This window comes from Pseudorasbora parva, chromosome 18 (assembly GCF_024679245.1).
Source record: "Pseudorasbora parva isolate DD20220531a chromosome 18, ASM2467924v1, whole genome shotgun sequence".
In the NCBI taxonomy this organism is placed as follows: domain Eukaryota; kingdom Metazoa; phylum Chordata; class Actinopteri; order Cypriniformes; family Gobionidae; genus Pseudorasbora; species Pseudorasbora parva.
Window position 1 is genome coordinate 4263397 of NC_090189.1, and position 13304 is coordinate 4276700.

The 13304-nt window shown below is 43.0% G+C and overlaps 2 protein-coding genes across 3 annotated transcripts in view; both read right to left on the minus strand.

Annotated features, from left to right (window-relative positions):
- The window catches only part of LOC137046471 (zinc finger protein 850-like), a 41339-nt gene that overhangs the window by 23047 nt on the left and 4988 nt on the right, over positions 1–13304 (minus strand). The window lies entirely within an intron of this gene.
- Positions 92–13304, minus strand: part of LOC137046468 (zinc finger protein 135-like) — a 46319-nt gene continuing 33106 nt past the window's right edge. Inside the window, exons 7-8 of one of the 2 annotated variants that reach the window (XM_067423696.1) lie at positions 4357–4701; positions 92–4272 (exon numbers count right to left, since the gene is read on the minus strand). In XM_067423696.1, coding sequence (XP_067279797.1) covers positions 3431–4272; positions 4357–4701 — 1187 coding nt within the window. In that variant the 3' untranslated portion in view covers positions 92–3430. Of the gene's footprint in view, positions 4894–13304 lie in introns of both variants that reach the window. The other variant, XM_067423697.1, reaches the window with a different exon arrangement.

The window sequence follows — 13304 nt, forward strand, 5'->3', positions numbered from 1 at the left end:
TTAGACGAGCTACTGGATATTGATCAAGAAGTTTATGCTGGTTCTGATAGAAAGGTGTCAGAATACACAGTGTAACAGTTTGTTGTGTATGGTGCTGCAGAGCAATCTTGGTGCCTATGCTGACCCGTCTATCGCCGAAAACACCATCGGTGGAAAAGTGAGCATAAGAACTGGATAGAGAACACCTGTTTTTGGGCAGTTTCTCTCACTGTTCTTTGCAGGACCTCTCAAGCTCGATCAGGATGGATGTTGGCCAGGTGATGACTTTCTCCAGACATGATGCTCATCATTCAGGCCAAAGAGTTTAATATTTGTACCTAAAATTAGTTAATCAGAACAAGAGAATTTTGTTTCTTGTGGTCTGAGAGTCCTTTAGGTGCCTTTTGGCAAACTCCAGCTGGCCTTTTACTGAGGAGCAGCTTCCGTCTGGCCACTCTCCCATTCAGGCCTGATTGTAGGAGTGCTGCAGAGATGGTTGTTCTTCTGGAATGTACTTCTCTGCTAGCTTTTCTGATCTCATAATTTTGGCCAAATATGGACAAACCCATACATTGGAAAGATGCCCTAGAATGAAACATTGAATTAACCTTGCCATAGTTAACCAATAAGAGTTCAGTACATGGACATCAAATACTGTGAGTCTCAAACAATATTACCTCCTACTTGTTATGTAAATCTTGTGCATGAAAAACACCACAGAAAAATAAGTGATTCTCAACATAACGTCACCTGTGACGCAATCGCTGGGGATCATCGATATGTACGCCCCCAACATTTGCATATGTCCGAACATGTTCATTGTCAGGAGGAATTGATGGAGCTGACACATCAGGACTGCAGGTAAACAAGCAACACTCGAGGATAGCAAAAACGGAAGCTCTCATGGACACAAATGTTATGTTCTGTGTTATGTTCCAGGCTGTGTAGGGGACTTGAGGACTTTTCATATCCTTCCCACAGATAAAAAAAATGTCAACAGTCATGGCTGATGTTTATTATAATCGGATACCACAACAATTTAATTCAAAATCGTTTGTTTGTTCGGCCCATTTCAAGCAAGCTTCGCTCAGCGTCTTAAACTGAAGAAAGGGGCAATTACAACTATATTCTTGCAAGCAGTAAGTAGTGATTTATCCACTTATTGACTGTTCAAACAATTTCTGATTAAATTGAAATTTTCTTAGAGACAGCATCGTCTAGATAACGCAAGATCCTAGTACAGTAACAATTGGAAACTCCAAGTACCCTACAATACTAAACAGTGTGTCTAATGACAAATGTTAATATTATTTTGTAATACAAAATACAACCGAAGATACATTGCTTACAGATCGTTCACTCAATCCTTCTAGCAAACATCACCTTTTCCAACAAGTTAAAACGATAGTAATTTTTACAAGGCTATTCATTTTTTTTTTTTTTTTTTGAGAACTTAAGTATGATGTTTTTGCATGCATTTATTTCAGAGTGCATCACAGTCACTGCGTAGCCTACATTGTGACTAATGCTATATAAACATGCAATATCGTTGACGAAAAAAGACTAGTCTAAATTGCAGGTTAAAAAATAAAAACTTGAACAAAAACCGCTGGTTTTGTTGGAGGTAAAGAAGAGCGGCCTTGCTTGCGGTTGCCGGAAGTCCTAATCAATGCAGTTTCAAAGGAAGGGCTTTAGAGACTCTGCCCTATCCCATGCGAGGAATAGGGTCTTATCTAGCCAAACCATCGGGCATTTAAAAAAACAAAAAAAGTATCCTAAATTGCTCATCTTAAGCTGCTCTGCGGCCACCAGTGATTGTGCAATCACGTTGGAAATGTCTCACTAGATGTAGACAGAAGTCCCATGAATACGAACACCCTTTACCAAAAAACACTTAGATTTTTACATTTACATTTATGCATTTAGCAGACACTTTTATCCAAAGCGACTTACAACTCAGAAGTACAGGAAGCGATCCGTCAAGAAGAGGCAAAGAAACGCAAAAAGTGCCCTAAATACCAAGATTTGTATACTACTAAGAGTAGCAAAAACCAGAAAAAGGGAAGAAGAAAAAAGAAAGAGGAGTAAGAGTTTTTTTTTAATTATTTTTATTTATTTATTTATTTATGATAAGATTAAGTGCTCACGGAAGAGATACGTTTTTACCTGTCTTTTGAATGAAGCGAGTGATTCTGTCGTGCGTATGGAGGACGGAAGAGCACCAACCAGGAACAATGAAAGAAAATGTTCTGGAGAGAGATTTCATGCCTCTCTGTGATAGTACCACAAGCCTTCGCTCGTTAGCTGGGCGAAGGCTTCTGGTGGGGGAGTAGACTCGTAGGAGTGAGTCGAAGTATGCGGGTGCTGAGCTTGTGGAAATCCATAAGCAAGAGTCAGAGCTTTGAATTTGATCTGGGCAGCAATTGGTAGCCAATGCAAAGAGATGAAAAGAGGTGTGACATGAGCCATTTTGGGCTCATTGAATACAAGGCATGCCTCAGTGTTCTGGATAATTTGCAGCGGTTTGATTGCACAAGTTGGAAGTCCAGCCAGAAGCGCATTGCAATAGTCAAGTCTAGAAATTACCAGGGCTTGGACAAGAAGCTGTGTTGCATGTTCTGTAAGGAACGATCTGATTTTCCTGATGTTATGCAACGCAAACCTGCATGACAGAGCTGTCTTTGAGATGTGGTCTTTAAAGGACATCAAAGATTACTCAAAGATTTCGAAACGACCCTGAAGGGGTAATCTCCTAGCTGGACGGTAAAATAGTGTTGTATGGTTGGATTAGCAGGGAAAACGAACAGCTCAGTCTTTGCCAAATTGAGTTGCAGGTGATGTTTTTTATTATCATCTTTTTTTACACTTCATCTTTTTTAAACCTTTTTACACTTAATTTTTTTTTAAATCTTTTTTTTTACACTTAATCATCAACATCGTCCGTCATCGTTGTTTTACCTTTTTTTTTGCTAAAGGCCATTTGTACTTGTCTTCGCATGTGCACTTTGTAAACACTGGAGAGGTAGATCTGCTTACATCTAGTGATGTTTTCGACGAGATTGCACAATTATTGGCGAGTGCAGAGCAGCACAAAGTGAACAATCTAGGTTAAAAAAGTATATACATTTTTGTTTGAAAATGGCAGATGGTTTGGCTAGATAAGACCCTATTCATCTGGGATTATGCAGAACCTCTGAAATTGCATTGATTTGGACCCTCAACATTTTGGTTGCAACTAAAAACTATTAAATGAAGAAAAATTCTGTAATGATTTCCTCAAAAAAAAAAAAAACATACTTTCTGTTCCACTGAAGAAAGACATCAACATCTCGGATGAGATGGTGGGCAAGTAAAATGTAAGTAAATTTTCCTTTTGAAGTGAACTAATTCTTTAGGCTTTAAACAGCACAGAACAGCTCATGAATTTTCAGAGTCTCGCAGTGATTTAAATTCAAGAAAGTCTTGTTCTCAGACACTTAGAGGTGGAGCTTTTTTGCTCAATTTTTGTTTGCTTTTGCTCATCTAGATGACATCGTTTTTTCTTATGAACCTGTAGACTAGATGATTGGGTGAAACGTTTCCCACATGAAGAGCACTGGTGCAGCTTCTCTCCAGTATGACCTCTCTCATGCCTTTTCATGGTTCCTAAATAAGAGAAACTCTTTCCACAGTGTGAACACTTGTATGGTTTCTCTCCGGTGTGAACTTTCTTATGCTCTCTCAATGCGGCTGATTGAGCAAAACTCTTCCCACATGAAGAGCACTGGTATGGCTTCTCTCCAGTGTGAAGTCTCTCATGATCTTTTAGGGTTGATAATATAGAGAAACTTCTCCCACATGTAGAGCACTGGTACGGCTTCTCTCCAGTATGAACCCTCTCATGGATTTTCAGGTGTTCTGACACAGAGAAACTCTTTCCACAGTGTGAGCACTTGTATGGTTTCTCTCCAGTGTGAATTCTCTGGTGTCGCTTTAATTTGTCAGATGAAGTGAAACTCTTCCCACATGAAGAGCACTGGTACGGCTTCTCTCCAGTATGAACTCTCTCATGTATTTTCATGTGTCCGGCCAGAGAGAAACTCTTTCCACAGTGTGAGCACTTGTATGGTTTCTCTCCAGTGTGAACTCTCTGGTGTGATTTCAATTCGTTTGATCTAGTGAAGGTCTTCCCACAGTCAAAGCACATATAAGGTTTCACACCAGTATGAGTACGGTCATGCAGTTGTAAAGCATCCAAATGTGAAAAACTCTTTCCACAAACAGAACAAAAGTGAGGCTTTACAGTAGCATGAACTACAAGGTGTCTACTTAAGCCTGATGCCAAAAGAAATGTTTTATCACACTGATCACAGCTGAATGATTTCACTCCAGCGTGACGGCGCAGATGATTGTTGAGAACCTTTTTCTGACTAAAACTCTTTCCACACTGAGAGCATGTGAACGGTTTCTCTCCAGTGTGAATTCTCATGTGCTCATCTAAGTTTCCTTTGAGACTGAAATGCTTTCCACACTGAGTGCATGTATGAGGCTTCTCTCCAGTGTGAATCTGTAGGTGCCTTTTCAAGTGTCCTTTGTGAGAAAAACTCCTTCCACACTGAGAGCATGTATAAGGTTTTTCTCCAGTGTGAATCCTCATGTGTCTCTTAAGGTCTGATGCGTCTATGAAACTCCTTCCACACTGAGAGCATGTATAAGGTTTTTCTCCAGTGTGAATCCTCATGTGTCTTTTAATGGTTTTATGTGTGAAACTCTTTCCACACTCAGAGCAGGTAAGAGATCCTTTGACTCCAGGTTTTCCAGATCGTTCTGGTGTGGAATTCTTCTCAGTTTGGGAACTGATGTTTCTATCTTCTTTTATAAATTGATGAGGTTTGTGAAGCCGATGCTGTTTGTCCTCTATCAAGTCCATCGTGTCTAGAATCAAAATATTAACATACAAATTAAAAACCTGATTCCAAAAAAGTTGGGACACTGTACAAATTGTGACAAAAAAGAATGCAATAACTTACAAATCTCAAACTTCTATAAAATATCTATATTTTATTCACAATACAATATTGATAGCATATAAAATGTGAAAAGTCATGCCAAATATTGGCTCATTTTGGATTTCATAAGAGCTACAAATTCCAAAAAAGTTCAGACAGGTAGTAATAAGAGGCCGGAAAAGTTAAATGTACATATATGGAACAGCTGGAGGACCAATTTGCAACTTATTAGGTCAATTGGCAACATGATATGTGGGTATGGCACCAACATGGGTATAAAAAAAGAGCCTCTCACAGTGGCAGTGTCTCTTAGAAGTCAAGATTGGCAGAGGATCACCAATTCCCCCAATGCTGTGGTGAAAAATAGTGCAGCAATATCAGAAAGGAGTTTCTCAGAGAAAAATTTCAAGGAGTTTGAAGTTACCATCTACAGTACCTAATATCATAAAAGATTCAGAAAATCTGGAACAATCTCTGCGCATAGGGGTCAAGACCAGAAAACAATACTGGATGCCTGTGATCTTTGGGCCCTTAGACGGCACTTCCATTACAGTATAATTCCTGTATGCGATGCAATCACAACATGGGCTCAGGAATACTTCCAGAAAACATGGTCGGTGAACACAATCCACAGTGCCATTCGCCATTGCCGCCTAAAACTCCATAGGTCAAAAAACAAGCCATATCTAAACAGAAGCGCAGGCGTTTTTTCTGGGCCAAGGGTCATTAAAAAATTGACTATGGCAAAGAGGAAAACTGCTCTGTGGCTAGACGAATCAAAATTTGAAGTTCCTATAGGAAAACTTGGACACTGTCATCCGGACTAAAGAGGACAAGGACAACCCAAGTTGTTATCAGTGCTCAGTTCAGAAGCTGCATCTCTGATGGTATGGGGTTGCATGAATGTGTGGCATGGGCAGCTTACACATCTGGAAAGGCACCATAAATTCTGAAAGGTATATCCAAGTTCTAGAACAACATATGCTCCCATCCAGACGTTATCTCTTTCAAGGAAGACCTTGCATTTTCCTACATGACAATGCCAGACCACATGCTGCATCAATTACAAAATCATGGCAGTGTAAAAGAAAGATACGGGTACTGAAATGGCAAGCCTGCATTCCAGATCTTTCACCCAGAGAAAAAATTTGGCGCATCATAAAAAGGAAGATGTGACAAAGAAGAACTAAGACAGTTGATCAACTAGAAGCCTCTGTTAGACAAGAATGGGACAACATTCCTATTCCTAAACTTGAGCAACTTGTTTCCTCAGTTCCCAGACGTTTTTCGTTTAAAAAAAGTTCACTTCTTAAGTGATGGCCCAGTGACAGTACCGAAATAAAAATAACTTTCATCTTCTGAGCACAGTTCCTTTCCTTTGGGGATTTGATGAAGTCACATGGAATTTCTCTGAAAAATCCCATGGGAAAGGGGCCCCTGATGGAGTTGGAGGAGCCATGAAACGTACTGCTGATGCATTGGTGAATATGGGTAGAGACATCCAGACCCCAGAGGAACTTTACAGGGCTCTCAAGGAGAACAGCTCAGCAATAGATAACTTCTGGATTCCAGAGGAGGATGTGACCAGATATGATGAATCTGTACCAAGTAAGCTCCCAGTTGTGAGGGGTACAATGAAGATACACCAAGTTGTTGCACAAACCTCTGGAAAGATCACCCACAGAGAGTTGTCTTGCTTTTGCAGAGCAGGAGAGATCTGCCAGTGCCATGACCCTATAACAGACCTGCAATCTTGTCGCTGATCGGCGTTTTCTTGGTCAATTGGGTCATTTACGTAAATCACGTAGAACCGAAGAGGTTTTTTTTGGGGGGGGGGGGGGGGGGGGGGGTTCTGTAAACTAGACATGCAAAACATTATTGGATAATTCTTATAACTGACATTTCTCTGGGCCAATCGGAATCTTATGATGTTATGGTTCAATCTTCAAACCATGATTGGAGAATGTTTAATGAGATGAGAGACCTGCAACTGTTATTTTAGACAATGTCTATAAAAAAAAATGTAGTGTTCATTTAATTAAATTTAGTAATTCAAAGTTCAACCCATTAATAAGACTGTACTTTATAAATATGTTGTTCAATTACATGCTTTTGTAAATTTGTTGTTCAAATAAATGCTGTTCAGTGAAATGAGTGAATGTCGCCTACTTTAACCCAACCCAACTAGGGCTGTCCCCGACTAAAGATATTCCTAGTCGACTAACACTCCTGCATTTTAGCGATTAGTCGAATAATCATTAATTTATGATATTATTATAAAAACTTGCGTATATACAAGGAAAGGTATAGTCCAAGTTGAAGTTTAACACTTCCTTATGACAGAAAATGCTAAAGCATGATATTAGCGCATTCAAAATAAAAATGAAGTGCTTAAAACAGAATAGTAAAGCGTTTAAAGTATAGCCTACAGCGCTTACGGACACAAAAATCAGTGGCCCGAACGTTATAGGCTAAAAATAACATTAAAAACAGCAATCAGACTGCCTGTGCATTTTAATAATTTATTATCAAAAATGCTAACTGTAACAGTTACATGTCCCAAAAAAAAAAAAAAAAACAGTTTTGAATAAAATAAACTAAAATTAGTTCTTTACAATAAATTAAATAAACGTATTATAACTTAGGCCTAGTACAAAACAAGTACTGTAGCTAAAACGCTGTTTGGTATAAAAATACAGTGGAAAATGTATATACTTTTTATATTGTTCAAAAGGAAAATGAACAAAAACGAACAATTTAATAAATGCACATGGCACATCGCACAACGGAAAAACTAAGAATAAAAAAAAGAAGGCGGCAAACAAATCAACAGCCAACAAGTGTTTGATTAAATTGTTTAGAACAACTATATTTAAGACAAAATGGAGAACAAATAATTTAAAAAACACTAATACAGATCAAAAATATCAGAGCAAAGCCGCAAACTACCATTAAGACGACGGATGAGTCTTGAACTGAAACAACAAGTTGGAAACATCAGACTAATTTTTCTTACAGAATTAAAAAACAACTTCTGCATTTTATAAAAACGAATAAATAAAAATATGTATTTATTTATTTTTATAGCCTACCCGTTATAAAAATACTCGTTTTTCTATATAGCCTAACAGATAGCAAACAGAAACACTATAAGGAAATGTTACTACTTACATGTTTTAAATTATAAGACATATTCGATGTTGACGCGTGATAGGCAAATGTTTGCCTGCAGAGTTTGCAAAGAGCCTTTTTAGGGTCGTCCTTCGACTTTTCAAAATGATCCCTGGACTTTTTTCCTGACATAATTATTAGCATCAGCCAGACACCTCTCCCACAAGTGCGCTTTGGTATACCGCGAGGCGCGAGGTCTCGTTGACCGATCGTTCCTTTAATGTCATGTCATACTCCGTCTGCAGTGCGTGTTGCGTTGTGTAAGCGGTACAGGATCCGCACGCCCTGTTGTGCTTTCACATAGGCCTATGCTGCGTTTGTAGTCCGCAACTGATCCGCTGTTGCATACCACAAACAGCATTTATTCATTATTTTTTATTTAAAATCCAAAAGTTGTTACTGAACATGGCTCGTCAGAATTGCAATTCTCTTTGTTTACTCTTTCATAGAAGTCAGGATAACGTACTAGCCTTCATTTAAACAACATTTTATTAAATTCATATTTATATAGCCTAGTACTTTAGATTTAGCTCACACAAGTGTCAAAACATTTAAACATAGGTTATAGCCAAAAATCACAAACATTTTAAATTAGAAACTTACAATAGGCTTTATAAAAAAACAGCATCACAAAATAGACTCGGTACGAAAACGATCGTCGCACTGCTGCAGGACCGCATCCGCGTGCAGTTTGAAAGCTGTAACCCGTTAACATGGGTACGGAAAAAAAATACGCACCACACACGCACTGCAGACGGAGTATGTGTGAAACGGGCATGACTGCACAGCCCCTGATTGCATAATTTTTTCACGGGATTTTTTTCCCCGACTAACCACCTAATGAAAATGTATTCGACCAAGCCCTCTTCATATCGACTAACGTTTAGTCGACTATTTGGGGGCAGCCCTAAACCCAACCTAACCATTAATTATGAATATTGATGTAGATAATTACTATGATCATCAATAAAATGGTTCAAGGTACTTTTCAGTACTAAATTAAACCTAATGTTAAAAAGTTGTGCTGTTTTGTTATTCATAAACATGGAAAGAAAAAAAGTCTGGGAAGAAACCACACTGAGTTCCCTTTCGAGAGAGGTTCCTCGTATTACGTATGGGAAAAACTCCTTTTCTCGAGAATGTGAAGCAAAACTTTTAATAAAGGTATCTATGTAAAGCGCAGTGAGCTGCACGGCCATAGCCCAGCGCGAGGAGCGCTCTGATTGGCCGGGCTGCGGCAACTGCAGGAACCTATGGTGAGGCGGCTGAGAGGAACGAACCAATGGGGGGCGTTCCAGAAGCCCGCCGAAAAAGGTGCTTATATTTGCATACAGGAGGCTATATAAGACCCTAATTCGCCATAGGTGTCAGATTTTATCTCCTTCAGCGATACCTTCGCTGGTCTCCGGAAGAAGCACCGCCGTTGAAAAGGCACCAGCGGAACCTGCAGCTGAGGACGACGGACTCCCTCTCCGCCTTCTCTGCCGTTCCAGCTACGCCATCCGGCGTTATATATCCTTTAAACTGTGTCTATGTTGAGTGTTATATGTGTTTGTGTGTGTGTTGCCGCTGCAACGCCACTTCTAGAGCTTACAGGCTTGTTCTACTCGAGGACTCTCTCGTTCCGCCGCGTCGTTAAGCGCCGCGGAAAGACGGAGCTCTTCTCACTCTCCCTCTGCTCTCGTCCCGTCGCGCTGAATAGCGCCGCGGAAAGAGAGAATGTTAGAGGACATGAGCACACTCAAGCCGAAGCTCTCTTCACTCTGCCGCCGCCGCGGCTCTTCTTCCGCCGCTGCCACAGAGTTGTTCCCACTCTTCTCTCATTCCGTCGCGCTACAGCCGCGGACAGAGAATACTAGAGTGAATAAACAAACTCGAGCCGAAGCTCTCGCCGTGCTAGAAGCGCCGCGGACAGAGTTTTACCTCACGCTTCCAATTCTCTCGTCCTGTCGCTCTATCGCCGCGGACAGAGAATACTAGAGTGAATAAACAAACTCGAGCCGAAGCTCTCGCCGTGCTAGAAGCGCCGCGGACAGAGTTTTACCTCACGCTTCCAATTCTCTCGTCCTGTCGCTCTATCGCCGCGGACAGAGAGTACTAGAGTGAATAAACAAACTCGAGCCGAAGCTCTCGCCGTGCTAGAAGCGCCGCGGACAGAGTTTTACCTCACGCTTCCAATTCTCTCGTCCTGTCGCTCTATCGCCGCGGACAGAGAATACTAGAGTGAATAAACAAACTCGAGCCGAAGCTCTCGCCGTGCTAGAAGCGCCGCGGACAGAGTTTTACCTCACGCTTCCAATTCTCTCGTCCTGTCGCTCTATCGCCGCGGACAGAGAATACTAGAGTGAATAAACAAACTCGAGCCGAAGCTCTCGCCGTGCTAGAAGCGCCGCGGACAGAGTTTTACCTCACGCTTCCAATTCTCTCGTCCTGTCGCTCTATCGCCGCGGACAGAGAATACTAGAGTGAATAAACAAACTCGAGCCGAAGCTCTCGCCGTGCCAGAAGCGCCGCGGACAGAGTTTTACCTCACGCTTCCAATTCTCTCGTCCTGTCGCTCTATCGCCGCGGACAGAGAATACTAGAGTGAATAAACAAACTCGAGCCGAAGCTCTCGCCGTGCTAGAAGCGCCGCGGACAGAGTTTTACCTCACGCTTCCAATTCTCTCGTCCTGTCGCTCTATCGCCGCGGACAGAGAATACTAAAGTGAATAAACAAACTCGAGCCGAAGCTCTCGCCGTGCTAGAAGCGCCGCGGACAGAGTTTTACCTCACGCTTCCAATTCTCTCGTCCTGTCGCGATATCGCCGCGGACAGAGAATACTAGAGTGAATAAACAAACTCGAGCCGAAGCTCTCGCCGTGCTCATTCTACCGCCGCCGTGCTGAAGCGCTGCGGACAGAGAATACTAGAGTAAGTTAGACGAGCGAGCTCGGGCTGTTGGGTATGTCAAGAACAATGTCGCTGCAGCGCGCGCTTACTGCCAAGGAAGTTGTAATGGCTGCCTTGTCATGATAGCGCGCGCCCCTTCCACAGCGCGTTGCTGACTAGAGCGCGGCTTACGTCATAGCACGCGCTCACTGTCAGAGCATAAGGGCGTCGGAAAATGGCTGCCAAGCTAAGCCCTTTTTTCACTCTATCACTTCCAGTCCCCTTTATTCAGGCGGCTGGAAAGGTTTTTACACTGTAGACAAAGTGTCCACTACACAGTGTGCACCCCTACATAAGCACTGTTAATTCAGCCTCACAAAATCACAAATAAATCCCGCCGCGGCCGGATTACACCATATAAAGTCAACTAGCCTTATTGCAGTCAACTAGCCTGTGGTCAAACACGCTTGTCTGCATGCGCGCTTTCAGTCTAGACTAGAGCATAACGGCATTGTGGAATGGCTCACATACCACCCGCACTTCCTTACATTCTCCCAGTTCCCTTAAGTTAAGTGACTGGAGATGAAATATTGCAGTCAACTAGCCTGTGTTAAACACGCTCGTCTGCACACTATGCTGTGTGCGTTTACCCCTGTGGATTTGCTCACTGGTTTGCACCGTGGGTATTCTACGTAGGTTGTGCGCCACTGCACATTGTTTACACTACACACAAAAGAGCTTTCTATGTAGGAAATGTGCCCACTTTACAGTCTGCACTCCTGCACCCAAGCACTTTTCACAAAGTTCACTCTCGCACACACAATATAAATGTGAGGCGTGCGCCCACTGCAAAGCCTGCACCGCCAAAACTAACACTATCCCCACAGTGTTACAAGCAGTGTTACAGCACAAGCAACCCGGCTAACAGGCCCCTATTACTAAGCGGCCAGCCCCCGAATCTAATTCAACCCCTGGCTTTACGAGCCCAGGCCTGGCAGGCCATTCCTGGTATATAATATTGGGTGTTGAACATATAAAACGAGGTTCTCGCTACAGTTTTGCTCGCAGACCCCGCGATTCAAGCCGTGGTCGAGCCCTCTGTAAGAAGCAGTGTCAGTCACGTGCTTCTCGCTGAGGCATTGAGACTGTTAAAGGAGAGAGCGGCGAAAACAGTACACCCGACGCTAGCGAGTCAGGTTTTTACTGTCGCTAATTCCTCATGCCGAAAATGGGTGGCGGTCTCAGGCCCATTTTCCAGGCATCTGAACAAAGCACTTATGACACGCTCGTTTCAAGGTGCTGACGGTGAAACAAATCCTCGCGCACATTCGCCCCGGGGATTGGGTTTTCTCAATAGATCTGAAAAACGCATACTTCACGTTACGATAACCCCCCCACCCCCACTACAGGCCATTCTTGAGATTCGCCTTCGAGGGGCAGGCTTATCAGTACAGTCATTGTCATAGACTCAAGACTTACGGCATAAGAACCGTGCATGGCTAAGCATCTCCTTTTATGGGCAGAGCACAATCTGAGCTCCCTAAGGGTGGCTTACGTGCCAGGTATTCTGAATCAGGGTCCGGACATGTTATCCAGAGGACCCATGTCCCCAGGGGGATGGTCCCTTTACCCGCAAACAATTCAGCTCGCACAGCACACGCTGCCCAATATTTTTTCTGCAAACGCAGGGATGCCCTGGCCCATGTTGGCCCAGACTCCCTCTATATGTTCCCTCCGATCGCGATCCAGCTGCAGCCTGTGCTTTTTAATAGCCCCACTTTGGAAGAACCGCACATGGTTCTCCATACTGTTTCAGCTGTCAGACACAGCCCCATGCCTATTCTGCCAATGAAAGGGAAGGTCTGGCATCCCAATCCCGAGCTGTGGGCCCTCCACGTATGGCCCATCAACGGTATCCGGGAACCTCTCTGACAAGTTATGAACACTATTTCGGAAGCTAGAGCCCCTGCTATCTGGCAGCTCTGCTTTGAAGTGGTCAGTGGTTTTCTAACCAATGTGCTACGCGAAACATCGACGCACACTCATGCGAACTGGCGGAACCGCTCGCTTTCTCCAAGAGCTAATGGATGCGGGTCGTCCCCCCTCCATACTCGGGGTGTGTGTCTCCGCCATAGCAGCTAGCCACGCTCCGATCGCGGCACATTCACTAGGGAAAAGTGATCTTATTGTGTGTTTTCTTAAAGGGGCCAGGAGATTCAGCCCGCCTTGCCCCTACCTCGGTCCCTATTTGGGACCTCGCCATGGTTTTGGAGGCCGTGAAGGGTTCCCCCTCCT